The sequence below is a fragment of the Grus americana genome, chromosome 8 (assembly GCF_028858705.1).
Source record: "Grus americana isolate bGruAme1 chromosome 8, bGruAme1.mat, whole genome shotgun sequence".
Taxonomy (NCBI): Eukaryota; Metazoa; Chordata; class Aves; order Gruiformes; family Gruidae; genus Grus; species Grus americana.
In genome coordinates, this window is record NC_072859.1 from 3,543,507 (window position 1) to 3,561,636 (window position 18,130).

The 18,130-nt window shown below is 42.0% G+C and overlaps 1 protein-coding gene across 4 annotated transcripts in view; it reads right to left on the reverse strand.

The window, feature by feature from the left end:
- HMCN1 (hemicentin 1) overlaps positions 1–18,130 on the reverse strand; it is a 204,855-nt gene that overhangs the window by 100,751 nt on the left and 85,974 nt on the right. For 3 of the 4 annotated variants that reach the window (XM_054833524.1, XM_054833525.1, XM_054833522.1), the window contains exons 15-26: positions 17,090–17,248; positions 16,140–16,334; positions 15,073–15,171; positions 13,437–13,564; positions 11,332–11,476; positions 9,698–9,810; positions 8,278–8,437; positions 7,290–7,464; positions 4,802–4,929; positions 2,296–2,568; positions 1,096–1,191; positions 485–679 (exon numbers count right to left, since the gene is read on the reverse strand). In XM_054833524.1, the coding sequence (XP_054689499.1) occupies positions 485–679; positions 1,096–1,191; positions 2,296–2,568; positions 4,802–4,929; positions 7,290–7,464; positions 8,278–8,437; positions 9,698–9,810; positions 11,332–11,476; positions 13,437–13,564; positions 15,073–15,171; positions 16,140–16,334; positions 17,090–17,248 (1,866 nt within the window). The remainder of the gene's footprint in view (positions 1–484; positions 680–1,095; positions 1,192–2,295; positions 2,569–4,801; positions 4,930–7,289; positions 7,465–8,277; positions 8,438–9,697; positions 9,811–11,331; positions 11,477–13,436; positions 13,565–15,072; positions 15,172–16,139; positions 16,335–17,089; positions 17,249–18,130) is intronic. The other variant, XM_054833523.1, reaches the window with a different exon arrangement.

Here is an 18,130-nt window from a genome sequence, read left to right on the forward strand (position 1 = left end):
GTACTCTGTAAGAAGCAAAATATCAAAACATATCTCAAGGCCACCTGTAGAGTTTCTATTTTCCAATTAGGATTCTGGAAGAAGAATATCAGGAGCAAGAATTCTCCTATTTTATGTTCATTCTGATAAAGAACTTTTCAAATATTTATATCTGAAATGCAGATCTATCACCTGATCTTTAATTGCTACAGTACAAAAGTCTTCATTTGTTATTTGAATTGAAGTTTTCAATATAACTAGGGCCCTCTACCAATGAGATGCACCTAGCTCTTTGAGGAAAACAATGATGGCTTGTGCATAAAGTCACAGAGAAGGGAAACGATAGAAAAAATATAGAGACTATCAGAATAATAGAACTGCAAGTACTCAGATTAGATTTTATAATTTAACTGCACATGGGTAGATCTGGGGCATGCGATTTCCAACAATAGAAGAGAAGATCTTCTTCAAAAATGGTTCCCCAATAGTTGTATTTATTATTTACCATGAACTTTCAGGTTATATTTTCTTTCTGTGCTTCCAGCTTCATTGGTCGCCACACAGATATACTCTCCATTATCAGAAGGTGTAACAGAAGCTATGATCAGCAGCGTCCCATCCTCCCGAATCAAAATCCCTGGCTCGCTGCCTGTCAGCTCTCTTCCATTACGTAGCCATTTGATGACAGGCTTTGGAATTCCTAACAAGAAAAAGGTGAAACTTCAAGAAACAGTTCGCTGTACAGAGTAAGAAAGATTCAAACAATTCCCACTGCTTGCCGGAAGCCTTACTGGCAAGGACAACACACAGGGAGGTCACGAGCTTTCAAACTTAGAGGAAGCCCCAACTGTTACAGTATGATTTTGACATTAAAAATCTTAGTCCTGAACATTATAATATCCTTGTTGGCCAGCAATGACTTTTCACAGAACTTCCACACGCGGTGGTTATTTAAATCACGGCTAGTTTGAATTTTTCCACATAAAGTATATATGGAAAATACTGTGCAGATTGTACATTGTTACCATGACAAGGAGTACACAGAAACTTAGAAATTTTCAACGGTCGACAGAAAAATACGCTTTTGTCCCTAAAGGTGGTAACGATGATACACACCTTTTGCCGGGCATGGGAACGCAATGCGTTGATTTGCCACTCTTTCTTGAAAGGGACTATTGTACGGAGGGTCCAGCTCATCAATAGTAGGAGACTCTGAAAGAAAATTAGACCCAAAAAAAAAATTCTTGACCTCTGCTCCCAACGGTGAAGATAGAGTCTGGCAATATGTACCACTGATAAGCGTCTCTCCTTCACACAAGGTCAGATCCCAATAACGCCCCTTACGCTGATGAAGCGTGCTACACGAGCAGTCTTCATTTCAACGGGAGTGCTTAGGAAGTAAGCAGTACAGAGAGGCTTTCAAATCTGACCGAAACTGCTTCTCACTAAACCCCACTGTATTTGTTTTGAATGTAGAGACAGCGTTTCTGCAAAATCTGAAAAATACTATTTAAACTGTTTTTTCTCATACCGCATATTAGTAACTACTTCCATCCCTTGCTCTTGCATCTCATTTTAAACTTGTGTGCAGACTCAGACCATACAAAGAATATAATTTATAATTAAGTAAAGTTACTGGCAGTTCTTTGTTGTTTGTAACACGCGACTCTCAGCACCTCTAATCCAAAGGGACAGGAATGCTGCCTTAGACTATTACGAAGAAGAATTAATTCCTGCTTAGGTCAAGTCAGTCACGCTACGTTGAGGTATGTCAGCCCATCAAGTGAGGAGTTATACTGCGTATTTAAATTGGCACGTCGACCGCTGTTGCCCCCTCACCATTTCAATAGCATACTGACTGATCCAGGGAAGAGCTCAATTTCAGCTCATACAAAGTTCCAATTCCTTTTAAAGCTGTGACACCAGGCTTTGAAGTTCTCAGACAGTCTCTGAAAACGTGAGATACCTGAACACACGGAAATAATATTTGAAAAAGAGGTTTCCCATACTGGAATCGAATTTTAATTACCTACTACAAAACCAAATCATGAGTAGCTTGAAGATTTTTTTTTAATTAAAGAGTAATATATTTTGAGTTTCTTCTTCTTATTTCTGCAAACTCTCCAAAGACTATTTTCCTATTCTAATTTTCCATAATTAACATCAGAACATAACATCTAACACAGATTTGGATTTTGCACCACATAACGGTCAACAGCAAAGAGCACTGCTCTCCAAAACATAAACCAGACAGCACTGGCATGACATTACACCTAGCCAGGGCAGGAGGCAAGACTGCAGCACTAACATAAATACCTTGAACTTCTACTGTTATCTCCGACGCGTCACTGCCCGCTACGTTACTGGCGACACACTTGTAGATCCCAGCATCGGGAACCTGGACGTTGCTGATGCTTAGAGCTCCATCCAGGCCGTGGATAAACTGCCCACCATCTCTTGGCACAGCACTTCTGCCTTTGAACCAAGTGACTGATGGCGGGGGGATCCCCTGGGCGCTGCAGGGAATGTCAACTCTCTGGCCAGCTTGGACTTTCAAAACTCGAGGCCCACGCTGTATCTTTGGAGGAACTGAGGAAGACAAGTTTAGTACACAGTAATGTGAACAAAATAATGTAAAAGATCATTCTTAAGGCTGAGAGAGTTGGGGTTGTTGAGCCTGGAGAACAGAAGGCTCCAGGGAGACCTAATTGTGGCCTTCCAGTACTTAAAGGGGGCTTATAAAAAAGATGGGGACAGAGTTTTTAGCAGGGCGTGTAACGATAGCGTAAGGGGTAATGGCTTTAAACTAAAGGAGAGGACATTCAGACTAGATATAAGGAAGAAGGTTTTTTGCGCTGAGGGTGCTGAGGCCCTGGCACAGGTTGCCCAGAGAAGCTGTGGCTGCCCCTGGCTCCCTGGCAGTGTTCAAGGCCAGGTTGGATGGGGCTTTGGGCAACCTGGGCTAGTGGAGGGTGTCCCTGCCCATGGCAGGGGGTGGCACTGGATGGGCTTTAAAGGTCCCTTCCAACCCGAACCATCCTGTGATTTTATGAAATTCTTTTCCTTTTTTGGCATTTTAGGAAATGTCCTTCCTTATTCACTGAAAACAAATTCCCTCAGGTGACTAAGGAAGCAGACCTTCACGTTCTCGGCATAGGATAGGATGTACGATACCCTACCGCTTAACTTATTTGAAGAAGCTACGTTTCAAATTCTACCACATGACTTCCATATGAGTAGTATAATATTATTATACTGAGCTATGGGTACTGGCTCTTCATAACACAAAACAATTCAAAAGCTTTTATGATAAAGTTAATGACATTTTCTTTTTGACATTTTCATTTCCTTCCTCTAATCCCTGATCTTCGTATGCTTCCAAACACAAGTTCGGACAAGGAGATAAAATATGACTGGAAGAGATTTTGCTGGTCCCAAAGAATAATATAAATACAACATAACTCTTTTGCCACAATGTTTTTCTTTCTAAGGATCACTGACAATAAAAAGACTTATAAAGAATGTCTGAAACAATAACAAGTGCCATTTTTCCAGACTCTGTTAATGTACAAGTACAGATAAACAAAGATGTGCACTGATACCAGACTTCTCCACAGGCAGAACCAGACAGCAGTCTGTTCTAGCCATTGTACTTGAATTAGTGGAGTCTAAAGCTTTCAGAGCTGCTGGGGGCAGGAGGTCCAATCTGGCACATTTGCGATACGTGATCCACTTCAAAGATGCGTGCTGGCAACGGGCACTGGCAGCAACACTTCCCAACTCTCCCTGAACCACAGGAGAAGTATCTGTACACCCGCAATTACCATTGACCAGCCTCGTCCGGGCTGTGCCAGGCCACGGCTCCTCCACCCGCTCTCCTTTGTGCTTTGGCACTGGCAGGAGGTACACGTGCCACAGCCCGTGCTTCTGTCTGACACGGGCAGGGAGGAACAAATGAGAGAGCACAGAGCCAACGCCACACGACACTGTGTAAGGGCGTGAGAGACCGTGGTTGAGGCCCCAGCGTGGGGAGAATAGGAGAGAGACGAGGGAGTGAGAACGTGATGATCTGTGGTAAGAAGGCGAGGGACGGGGACAAGGGTCCTAGCTTGAGCAACTAGACACCTTCACGGAGCGGGAGGAAGGTGGGCACGAGCCCAGGGTGCTGGTTTGAATGGTGGAAGTACGGTAAGATGGGTTAAGGTATTATTTGCGAAGGCGGGTACAGCAGGATGTATGGGCATACAGCTGTGCACCCGGACAGGAGCAGCCGTCTATCCACAGGTGGCACAGCTGCACACCGGCTTCACCACCACCTGAGCCGCTGTGCAAGCAAACTTCGACATTCGCTACCGAAAGAGTTTGGATATGCAATTCCTATCAAGTTGGTGGGAACTTGACACCGGTAAGCCTCAGCCAAGGTTGCTGTTCTCAGCCACTGTTTGCAAACTTACTGCTGAGACACCTCTTCTGCGGAGAACATCCAAGTGCACTAGAACGAGTTTTCAGTTCTTAAGACCCCTCTGGTTGACTTAGAGTCAAATGTCATACTGCGCTCTAATTCTTCCACAAGTCTGAGGAACATTAAAGGAAGGGTGCGTGGGTGTGTGTATATATATATATGTATACATATATGTGTGTGTGTATACAATATTTCCTTTCCACATAATCAATAACAACTTGCATATGAAGATAATACGACCTGAAAGAATACAGGTCGATAGTATTTAATGTACGGAAGGAAAAACATGTGAAAAGCTCTGCACGATGCTAAATTCCACGTAGAAACTTGCAGATGATTATCCTTTAGGTTAAAACTTACCGTGCACACTTAGCTTCACTGACTGAGTCACATTCCCAGCAATATTTGTGGCTACGCAGATATACATTCCACTGTCTGAAACTTGGGTCTCACTGATCTTCATTGACCCTGAGGGCAGGAAAGTGTGTCTGGAAAAATAAGAAGCAGATACACTGTATAAACATGTTTGAAAGGCGAATGACCTCCACTTACACATTGCTAATGATTGCTACAAGCTACAATAACACCATACTACAGGGCACACGAGCTGTGCCGTATTACTAAACTATGACTTACATTTACGCTTTTCTTCTAACTCTTTACTGAGCTACTACATTCAGAATACACAGCAAATACCTAAAATATAAGATCCAAATTACAAGATTTGGTTCTAGCTACTTACAGGACATATTAAAATCTGTCTCATTTCTAGAAATTTAAAAAAAAAAACAAACAAATCCCAAAACCCAGCAGGTAGAGAAATGGAGCTCTTCAACCTCCTGTCAAAATTTTTGGCTCAGCCCAGGCCAGTGGGGTCAGAAAGTTAAACAACTTTGGATACTACTTCCTCCTGGCAAAAAAAGATGTTACATTGATCCAAGATGGATGAGGGGATTCTGAAGAGCATTCCCATTCGAAACTGCCAGTTCTGGCATTTATAGAAATTGTCATTATTCATCAGTAAATACTTAACTACACAGCATTAATTTTTACTACAGCTCTGGTCACAGGCCTGTAACATTACAAGACACATTGGCCAGCGAAGTCAAAAAGCTCCTTATGTAGAAGTCAAAAGTAATAAAGATAGGGAAAATAAATGAGGAGGGAAGAAAAAATGACAGCTAAGAATTGACAAGAGGAAATTCAAGTCTAGCACTCAAGGTTACGTACAGAATCCAGGGAATGTTGGTGGGAACTGGTGGTATGGTCTGTCTTCCTTTCTCTGGCACTAACGAGGACAATGTCACCATACGGGCATAAATGCTGAATTTGGGGATTGCAGCGGCCCAGAGAGATGAATGCAAAGAAAGAGAAGTGTATTTCCTCCAGGTCACCCAAATCTATCTGGTATTATAACTCCTCCTCTGCTGCCCATATCTTTCCTAACTTTTTTTTTTTTTTTTTTTTAAATAACCCCAAAAGACAGATTGCTGGGGCAACTTATCTTCCATTAACTTGTCCACTAATTACATTCGCTTTCTGATAAAAGTTCTTTCATTTCTGATTTCACTTTTGTTTACTGGTCACATTTCTAACATCGTCTTTGGGTGGTCTCGAACAATTTTGTTTGGACTAATTCTTTAACTTGTGCTGACATTTGTAAACAATTTTATGGGACGGGCTGAGCTGGACTTCTGCTACTCTGGACAACTTGGATCTCTCCACAACAGCCATGAACAAGTAGCCTAATTTATGAATGTCTCCTGAGGTAAAATGAGGACAAATAAGAGACCAAAAATGAGGATTCCTTAGTGCTTGCAACATGCTCACAGGCCACGGCAGAGAATTCCACGTAGATTACTAACAACAAACCAAGTCCCTGTGCACAAGCCTCCTTCACCAGGTACGCTGGCCCAGCAGCTCTGAGGTGCTGAGGCTGTTGCAGAGGCGCTGGAACGGAAGGCTCCATTCCTTAATTCAGCTCAGACACTGGCTGATTCCTTCCCCTGGGAGCTGTGAGAGACACTAGACAACGGGCCCAGCAATCGCTACAGCGTGCGTTTGGCCAGCGTTACCATCTCCTGGCTCAGCGATACAGCTGCAGCCTGTACCCCTCCGGAGGTCCTTGAAGACTAGAAAGCGCAAGCACTCCCCGTGACAGTACCTGGCACTTCAGCTGGGAACACACAGAGAACAACCACCCGCTCGTTTCCTCTCTGCTTCGGTACCACACTGAAATAATAAGGAAGAACTCCAACACTGTGGCCCATGCTGTACAGAAGACAGTTTCCAACTCTTCATCCTCTAAGGCTGTCTACTCAACATTTTTATGAGCGTTTAGCTATGTTTTCACATGCTCAAGAATATCTGGAGAGTTTTTGGATCCAAAACACAGCCAGCAATAAGCCCTTGTAAGCACTCCCAAACATTTATCATCATCTGTATTCTACTGGCAGCCCAGACTTCATGTGAGTAACAGACAATGCTCCCCTGAGCATAAATATGAAGTGCTTAAGAAAAGAAAAACAGTTTCTAAACATTTATAATCAGACGCAGATTATGTGGGTCTCTGGGCACCGCCGCAGCACAAATACAACAGGATCTCTTTCGTCTCGGCCTCCCGAGGTTGCGTATAAGCATGCAGGGGAATGGAAGCGGTGCAATGCTGCGTGGTCTTGGGATCCTTTGGGAAGAGACAGACGCTTGGTTTGGGAAAGAGTTTTGAGACCTAATAAAACAGGACAGCCTAATACCTTTGATTGATCCTGTGGCAATTATATACCCTTCCGAAATCTTGAACGCTTAGACGCAATTTCACTTTTCTTTTGTTTTCACCCAACATTGTTACCTTGGAGAGAATGGAGATATGAGCTGCATTTCTTTGGCCCAGGTAATTATGGGGGGTGGCAAGCTCTTTACTTCACATGGAAGTGTGACATCGTCCCCTGCAATTACTGAGATCTCTATGGGTTTATCATATGCATTTCCTTGCTGGTCTCCAGGCCTGGATACTCTAGGTTTCACTATAACATGGAACACGTTAAGAAGCTGCAATGAATATACGTATTCGCACAAATGTAACACCAAACAATTTTACTTCAGATTAAACATCTATTTTTTTATCAGGTATATAACATTACAATCCTAGTTTTAATGACATGTCTGCAATAGACATAAACCACCATAATGCTGACGTACAGAGCCTGCAGCTCGGACGCTGGCTGACACCTCCGTGCAATACCACAAATGCCAGCAAGACTGCACTCTCTACCCGAAAAGTAGTTCGCGCACACGCTGAGCTCTGAATTGCACGGGTAGTTTGCAGTCAACACCTGAATTATGTTACACTACAGCACCAATACCTACAAGCCATAAAAGCCTTGCAAAGAAAGCTTACACCTAAATGTAATTTTTTATCATATTGGGAGACAGTAGGAAGCTTTGGGACCAGTGGGATTAATGGATCTTCATTCTTCTATCAGCAGGAACTTCTATTCCTATACAAGTATTTCCTGTCCACTTCCATAAAAGATGAAATTATGATCAGCCCAAGATTGTAGTTCATGAACTTGAGGTAACGGGTATCAGGAGGCTTTAAGAGAATTGTAACAGCTGAAGGATAAGCCTTTCAGTATCAGCCGTTTGCAAAATGGCCCAGTATGTGGATCCAGTGATCTCAGACAAAGTCAAAAGCACTAATCAGAGATCAGATTAAATCCCGTTTGCACTGTGGATATCCCAGTTCACAATCCGAGTGGGTTTTACCATCTAAAGTAGAACACAACAGGGAGAAGAGAGAGACAGCAACGCTACGTTTGATTGCAGCCCACACGTACCATAGACGGTCAGCTGGACTTTCCGTGTAGCGTAACCAGCAGCATTTGTTGCAGTGCACACATATTCCCCAGTCTCTTCCCCCCCTGGTGAAACTACGTACAGACTTCCATCAGACCCTGCGGAAAATTTCACATTGCTGGAAAGAATTACTTCTCCTTTCTGTGGAAAGAAAAAGAAAACCAAAAAAAGTCCACAGCACCTGGATTTTCTAAAATAAACCGAATTACAATAATTTCATTCAATAAAAGAAAAAGCTTACAGCGATAAAATAAAATCTAATGAAAGCATAAACACTATGAAAGCAATATAAAAATTGTTAGTGCCTGTGGCAATTCCTCTAGCTTACTCCATTGCTGTAAGTGATTCTTCATATGAAGACCTCTATATTTTTAATAGAACACAGAGTCTGATTTTTTACTGTGCACTCTGCTGCATGCTCTTTAAGGCAGTTCTGTAAACCAAACAATTTGCAGGCAGTCTGAGTAAATTGAGCGATATTTCAATTTACATTACAGTACTGCTTCTATTGTTTATGGCTGAGATAGACAAAATATTTTATGTTAACTAAGAAGCCTGGCCCTGAAATTCCATCCACACAAATTAACTAACTTCAACTAACTTTTCACACTCCATGAGTGTCACTGTCTAAGCAGTAACAAGAGCAGGAGCAGAGGGATTCTTACGCAGAAAACTTGTTACATTTTACAGATCCTAATTCTTAAAAGAAAATTAAAAAAGATTCAAGGTTTCAACTGAGTTAATTTTGACATTGATTTCTGATGTCAAAACAGATCTTGTATACATTATATGAAATGTTTCTTGGTCAGGAGGCTCTTCCTTGGCCGCACTGAATGTTAGAGGTGATAATTAAGAAACGCAGTCTCTCCATGTTTTCCTCCCTGCCAAACCGACAGAGTAGAACTGGTATTAGCAGAAACAATGTTGCTCAAGCAGGGGGGAAAAAAGTGCCCGACTCTCAGACAAATTCCCAAAAAGGCTGAGGTGCTCCTCAGTTGGACATCTTGCCAGGGACATGATTGAAAAGTGACCCAGAATGCCATTATTAGACACATTTTCCTCAGAGGAAAAAAAGTCACCTTAAAAGTAAACTTCCAAACCAAAAATGAACTTTCAATCTGTGGCAGGTTGCCTAATCTCAAATTATCAACTCGCAACAGGGATATGAACAATTTCTAAAGTGTTAAAGATATGGCGATAACCAAAACCCTTCCAAAGAACAGACCACTGATCTACGGCTGGAGCATGGCCAGAAAGCGCTGCTCTAAGAAACAAAAGCAGACAGGAATAAACGGAGACATCCAGGTCCCTCACAACTGAGGCTTTTGGCTGTGTTTCTTGCGACTACACGATGTGTTCAATTCGTCTTTCACCATGAACAGCTCAAAGATGAGAACTTACCTTGGACCAGACGATAGATGGCTTAGGAACTCCACTCGCTTTGCATGGTAACGTTACTGGGATTCCTTCAATGGTGCTAAATATCTGCTGTCCATGCTGAATAACAGGCAGAACTAAAAATAAAGGCAAATATTAAAGACACGCAGAAGACAGATTTCAAAAAATAAAATCTTTATGTTCAATTACTCCTTCATACAGGCAGCAGGGTTAGGATATTTTCAGCCTCTTCTCTGAACTCTGGCAATGCCCAGCCACTTCCCCCTCCACTCTCCAGTCTTTCGCGACAGAATCGATCCCCGTTCACAACAAAGCACGTCCGCCGGAGGCTGACCATGGGATTGGGTACGTATAGCTTTAAACTCACTGTAGGTATTTCACATAGCTGATTGCAATCATTTCAGAAAGTCTTTGTTACAATGTCCTCTGACAACACTTTAGGCCAGGCTTCCCGAAACAATCCTGTACGTGATTCAGCACCTTTTGTGAGAACGGGTTCAGCGTTTTTGGGGCTGAATCAGTTTCCGCTGATGGACAGCGTTTGGAATAGAGCAGATATGAGAGCAAAGAACTGATCACACTCCAGGCTTATTTAATATCTGTTATAAATGCTACAAAGATGTGCTAACTGCAGTGATGGTTTCTGCAGGGACTGGCTGTCAGACGAACTTGAATAAAGATACCAGATCACCTCACAAAATCAGTAACAAGAGATAACAAGAACCCCAGCTCCCCTATTTAACCGAGCTGGTTTTGAATTAACAACAGAAAACAGAGATCAGATTTAAGGCTATAATACCAAAAACTAGATCCTTCTAAAGACATACAAATACATTCCTTTCTGTTCTCGATTTCTGAAATATTCCAAAAACTAGTGTTGACATGGAAGACCTTGTCAGACACTGAGTACTTGCCCGTATTAAAAAATAATAGCTATTCTTAATGTGAAAGGATGTTCCAGCATCTTCAGTGAAGCTTAAAATAAATCTCCCACGATTAATTTAACACGTGAGAAAACTTTGGGCTGTGAGTTATGAAGTGGTTGTGACCCCACACAGAGTTAATACCAGTACCTTCAGCTGAAATACAGCTGGGTGACCACAGCGCTAACACTTCGTCTTGCTGTCAGTGTAATTTTTGGTATGTTTTAATTAAAGAAAAAAAAAAAGGGGGGGAAAAAAACCCCAAACAAACAAAGAAACCAAACACATTTTGCCAAACTCATAATTCATTTTAATTCTAATTCTCCCATGAGTTGTGCTTCCTTATATCAGTTACGAAACCCCCAGGCAGCACTTTCCATGGTTTTCCAGTAAACTTCCACTTGCATCTGTTTTGTTAATAAAGCTAGAGATGAACACTGCGCAGCCCAACCTTTGTAGGTGTTTAAAAATTAGGATCTTTTACGATCACAAAATGGTTGTTTTATTTTAACAACAGTCTCAATCGCTCAATTCTTTCCTGAGCAGTGGATCCGATTTCCCACCGTGTTACTTTACAAAGTAACATCACTACAAAGAGGGAATTTGAGAAATTAGTATAACCGTACCAAAAGCTCTCTAGCGAGAGCTCCGCTTGGTAAGAAATGCACTCTCATCTTGCATTCAGCCCAAAAGCAGCAGGACAGTGTTCCTTACCATACACATTAACAGTAGTAGTTTTGTTGCTTGTCCCAGCAACATTACTTGCCATGCAGGTATAATCGCCACCATCCTGCAGCCGAACTCTTTCAAGGTGCAGGCTTCCATCACTGCGAACATTAACGTAGGGATTGGGAACCAGCTGCCGAAAGAGTGATGTAATGTTTTATTGAAAAGAATACTCGCCGGTAACATTTACTTTGGGACGCAGCGTGGCTCTACTTGACTGCTTCATATTCTTAAAAATTATATGTTCCTGGAGAATTTAATCAGAGCTTTTCCTACTTTCCATCTTTCATAAAAAGCTAATTTTAATAAGAATTTGGGTAGCACCTCATATTTACTGCTGGAGCGAGATTAAGATCTGTAACAGCACCTCTGCTCTGCCAAAGTACATACAGAACTGCCACTCATGTTATCATCATACACTGAAGCAAACCCAAACTTAGTGGAATTATTTTACTGCATTTTTTACTGGTTATTCCAGTAATCCAGTTTGATCATAGATCAGCTCTTGATGAGCACAACGACTATTTCTTCCACAAACAGATCACATCCATCAAGTAGAAGAGACCAATTCTGAAGCATACCGTTGTCAAAGATAAGAAAAGTTATAACTTTCACAAAAGAAGAGTAATTTTTTTAAAGTTAGATACCCCATAGCAACAACAAATAAATCAATGAGCTCAGCCACACAGACTTGCCTTACAGAAAAGTTGTTAGAAGGCAAAACTGTTCCAGTCACGCCGTACTCAGAAAAAGCTGCATTCTTCTCTAAATATAACATACCCCAACACTTTCCTCAGAGCGTAGCTTTTGCCGCAAGCTTACAATTACAGGAAACCAGCACTACTACACAGAGGAATTAGCAACTCAACAAGGAGGATCCTGCCAGTATTTCTCACAGGAGTTACAGCCTGTGCTACCTGCACTTACAGAGTCTAAAAAAAAATCCAACGATTTTCAGGGATTCAAAAATTGAGCAGAAAACTCTAGCAAGCAAAGGGTCAAGTAGCACCAGGGTTCTGCCTAGTGACAATAAATTAAAAAAATTGCCATCATTGTTTAATTACAGCTAATTAATTAATTTAGGGAGAAATTAGCAAGCAAGATAAACAGCAGGGCTTCACAGGGATGTTAAAGTCAGTAATTCGGGTACTACTAAAGAAATGAAACTTCACTCAGACAACTAACCAAGGCGCGGTGTCTGCACCACCTTTGTGTCTGCAGGAGTTACAAACCAGCAACGGCACGCACTCGGGGGAAATAAGACATACCTGCCTTCGCGTGCCGAGCAGTGCACCGCTACGCAAGGAGTACATGGGACAGGAATGCTGACTTCTGTCTCATCCCATCGGCAACATTAAAAGTCATGATGTTAAAAAAAACCCTAAATCTACAGAAACTTTCCAGTATCTTTATTTTTAAAGAACAGGGAGAAAGAAATGCTTTTCAGTTACCAGGGTTTCAATTCCAGCACTTTTGTCATTCTGGCAGGATATTCCACTAGCCTTCCTATACTCAGAGCCTAAGGCTGAAATTCAGGAGCTAAAGAGAATGTGTAAAACTGCCTCAAAAGCCAGTAAAGTAGAAGATAAAAGGACAATTCACAAATACTTTGGTTCCAAGTTCTTTTCTAGACCTTCACACCTGCACACTACCATCTCCCATTCCCTGATCTCCCCAAGAGTCAGAATTTCCCAGCGTGGGCAGTGACCAGAGTGAGGCGTTAACCGTCAGGATGATGCCACGCTCCACTTTCCTATTTTGAACGGCAGTAAGCTGTCGTTTCTCAGGGAATGGCTGTAGTCTGAACGCCAGCACCTGCAGAAACTCAGAAGCGGGCACTGCCTTCCAGATACAGCCAACTGGCTTCTCCTGCTGAGGGGTGCTGTCTGCCGTAATTCACCTCCACGCCTCTGGATCCTTGTTTCCCATGAGCCAGTCCAATCTCACGAAGCATCTTTATTTGTAAGTGTAAAATCTATCAGTATATTTGTAGGTCAACTTTGGTAAATGAAACCAAGTTGTTATCGTGGCTTGAAATGGCAGTTGTAGATTTTCTCTGTCAGTAAATCTTACAGGAAAGAAATCAGTCTTACCACCATGCTGTTTTTAATCCACCTCCGGTCTGGAATAGGGTTTCCAGCGAGCAGCACGCAGGGCAAAGTGAGCTGCTGCCCCTCAATTACATTGGCCGTGGCTGGACTTACTCCAATCAGAGGCGTAACTTGAACAAAAGAAAGAATTAGAAGAAATTATTAGGAATTATTCATGTAAAGTATTATACCTGAATTTTTATTATTAGTCCTGTCACTAATGCTACTTGCAGCAGCTTCAGCCAAAGGTCTCCTTGTGCAAAGTACTATACAAATACAGAGCAAGAAACATTTCCTACAATGAAAACTATACAAATTAAACAGAAAGGGGAAAAAAGGGGGTAAAAAAAATATGTAGGTGTCGACAAACAGCATGGAAGTTCCAACGTACTTAATTTTATGACAAAAAACACCAGATGGGGTTCTGGTATCTGAAATGTCAAAAAAGCCCCAGTCCTTAGTTTTAGGATCACTGTATGTGTATTCCTCCAGCTTCCTTGTCTCTCCTGTGCTACCCCACATGTTCATGCGTTTCTTAGTCCTGAGACTAAGGATCACTGCAGCAAACGGAAGATGTTGTCCAGCTGAAATTGGATCCAATCCAGCGTTTCCCTGAAAACTCACGTTCCCCTGGTTACCAAGTTGATACATCATTTTTCCTTACTTGGGCAAAATACCAAAGAACGAAAGCAGCAGGTTTGGTGAGGACGAAAAAATAAGTGGCAATTTCCTTTGGGCATAACATTTTAAGGGATTAGAATAGAGGTCAACAGCTCAGCAGCAACTTCTGCATGCTCAGTAAAGAGCCAAGAGAAAGAGCTCCTGTGCACATGCTTTTTAAATTAATTTTAAATAATGGGGATTAAATAACACTTTGAAATAGGTAAAAACATGTTGTCTATCAAATACTACTAGCATTACAGATTCCCACCACATGTTTTAGGTTAACAAATGGTTTCTTTGATGGCAGATGGACTCCATTCTTACCCTCCCAGAAATGTATACATTCCGTAGCATTATTTCTGCTTTTATTGCCAATTGTCCAACTAAGATAATAAACAACGCCTTAACAGCACAGCTATTGTCGAAGCTAGACATTTACTGTCTTCTGGGATCACTAAGATTCCTTCCCTTTATATCAACACACTGACCTAAGCAAGCTCAGTGCTGCTTTGCTTTGGTTTTTTTTTTTCCCTAAGATGAATTAAATGGCAGAAAGCCCATCATTAGCATTCATCATTATGGTGATTTTTCATTCCTTAATAAATTTACTTAGGAATAAGAAACAGAAGACAGGACAAATCACTTTTTTAAGGCCCATGTTATAAAGTGTAGATGGAACCAATTCAAACAAACATGGCCAGTGAAAAGACTATGTTCTAACGCGCTACATTCACTGAAGTAAATTACAATATTCCATGCAAACGTCTTCTAATTCAGTGTGAGTGGATGACGACACGTGGGTAAATACAGCTGTAGCTAAAAGCATACAGACATGTCACCACGTATGTACGTAGCCCACAGACAGCCTACATGTTGCACAACCACCACCGACTATCGCCGCCTCCGCTCCGCTCTGGGTATTGAAATGCTGTCAGTCTTTCCTCTCACGGCCGTCACTGCCGTTAACCCGCCTTACCCAGTCCAGTCACTGTGATCGTGGCTGGCCGCGACTGAACCCTTCCAAACTGGTTCTCAGCTTCACAGACGTAAGTTCCTTCATCACTGACCCACAAACCTAAAGCGGGGGGAAGAGATCAGGTTGCAGCATCTGATGTGATACTGAGAAGTTTGCAATACATGGACACCCTATCCTTTTCCCTTTCAAATAGTCATTTCCAGCCACATCATTCCTTTCCATCTGTCACCAAGTACAGAAGCAACAACTATATGAGCACTTGAGTAAAAAAAACCCCCATTATATATATATATGAGACTTTTATCACTTTATATATTGCATATACTTTAATACAGTACATACTAACGTCCATAAATAATATAGGGCAGTACACTATATATCCACACATACGTACGCTATCACGTAGTGCATTTACTGTGGAGTACCACTTACTACATACAGCAATGTGTGTCTGTATGTGAACAGACACCCGCATAGTAGTACATAAGACACGAGTTACTACACTGTACGTAGAGAGGAATTACTTCACCCAACCTGATTATGTCTGGAAAGGAGTAAAAGAGCTAATTAAGAAAACAGAATAACATCATTTAGTGTAAGGGTGACTAAAATGCTCCAAGTAACTGAAATTGCAAAGCCACTTGCACAATTTCTAGTTATTACCCAAGTTAGGACTTGCCTAAATCAATGAGTTTAGAAACACTTCTCTCAGAAAAAACCAACCAAACAACAAAACCAGAACCCAAAACCAACCACCCCCAAAAATGAAAATCCATGGCTCCTCAGTATCAACAGAGAACATAACCCACATTTATTTAAACTAAGGTGTCATCATTTCTGTGAAGAAGAGTGGAGCCAATGACCAAACACAACTGGATTCACAAACTCAAGGGAAAATGAACTGCATGTCAAAAGCAATGAAGTCAGTATCAGAAACACAATCTCTGATAAAGATCCAGTCTTTTTACAAGGTTAACGATTTTATAAAGTAGTGTAGTAACTTAAATCCATTGCATATGTCATATTTCCTTCTGGAATCTTTTTCAAAAAAAGTTCGGTCTACCTACTATGAATAGCCAGAGCTCCCGTTCTGAGCTGACTGATGGAACTAACTGCGAATGGTCTTGAGAAAAGGGAAGCACCATTTAGCCGCCTCCATTTAACCTTTGGTTCTGGGTAACCCTGAACATAGCACGGCAGCGTGATGTTTGAGCCAATATCTGCAGATTCATCGCTGGGTTCCTGTGTGAAAACTGGGGGAGCTGGGGGAAAGAAAAAAAGAAAAAGAAAAAAAGAAAAGAGCACACACAAAGTGAATTGGGGTTGCAACATGACATTAGCGTTCTGCTTGCACTACTGACAACCTAAATTTATGTCCCATTATGCACAATTATTCTTCTGACAATGGATTTTCACCTCTAGCAGCACCTTACAGAAGCAGCCTCGCACACTCTGTATTTACAAAGGGGAGCTCAGAAATAGGCTAAACACCTCAAAAAAATGAAGATACAGCCACCCCCATCAGACGAACGCGCATGCTCAAGTGTTAGCATGATAAAGTTCCTCACCTCCTTCAAACAGCGCTGCTCGTTGCTTCAGAAAGTGCATGTGCCTGACAGGAACGTGCATTTAACAAGACGTGATGTGTCAGGCCACAAGCAGTTAGAAAGAATTAGGAAGAGAGGAGAGGAAGGGCTAAGTTACAATAACCTCACATAGTCACTTAGGTTAGTATAATGTATTTTCTACTTGAGAATTATGTTAGGTGGAGGTTTGAACAGTTTCCTCCTCCTCTGCCTCTCTCTTCCTAACTTCTATGCTTTGCAAAAGAAGTAAGAGTGAAGGAAAGCTGGAGTCCAAATATGACAAGGAAACAGCGGAGCGAACACCACCGAAAAGGAGCTCCCAGCACACACAGAGACTCACACATCTTTGTGAGAAAGGTTCAGATAAACAAGGACCAGACACGGAAACACTGAAATCAGATTACGTCCTGTCTAGATTGCAAGCTACTTACAGCCAACATCTAGAGTTATCTTTCCGGAAGCTCTCCCTGCATCATTGGTAGCCACGCAGGTATAGTCACCAGCATCCAGGTCTTGCGTTTCCTGGATCTTCAAAAGACCCCGATGAGTATCAATAATGAGAAACGCTGATGCCCTCAACTCCAAGTCACCTAAGTCCAGACAGAAAAAATGTAACTGAAATATAACAGGGTATGTACCAAAATTACTCCAACATAACAATGTCCAAGTTTCAGATCCGTTCCCAAGGTGCCTGTGTTCAATTATCAGATGAGTACTCTGACTTCCACTCAATGAGTGGAAAAATTTGTTACTACATTAGATACAGTCCCTTTTTATTTGTTTCACAAGGGGAACACAAACCCAAGTAGCTCTGGACAGAGATCAGCATGAACTAGGACAGCGTGCCAGGCTGTATTTCTTCTTCCCAAGTTAGAGACTACACGTGGCAGCCACGTGTCTGCCAGCTCCGTACCAAGCCGAGAACTCCGCAAAACCTAGAAAACAGCTCTGCTACCTCTCAAGCTCAGCAGGAGCCACGGTACTGATGTGTAACATTCGGAATCGACCCGTGTCCTCTTTGGGATGAGTATCAAAGCCTGCTTTAAGATACAAGCCAACCATTGACTGCAGTGAGTTCAGAAGTAGCTTCCTTTGAGGGAAGGTTATTTGCAAACAGACCAGAACGGGTCTGTGCTTCCCTCCGCCACTGTCAGAGACAAAAGACTGGACTGGATAAGCTATCTGTTCTGCACCCAGAACCTAACAAGATTACTGGTTTTTCAGAAAATCGGGAGGCAGGCAGCTTATACAACCACACCCAGGTGCCAACGGCTTTTCCTGAGAATAAACGTTCAGTCCCGAGACATGGGATTCTCTGACTCCCATTTAACTCCAGGAAAACTCCTGCAGCTGTGATACCCAGTATCCTGCCTCACTACTTAACAAACTGTAGTGGATACCTCTGAGATTCAAAAAGAACAAATAAAATTCCCTAGGCGTTGCAAAGGAATTTGAGCAAACATTCAACGGGA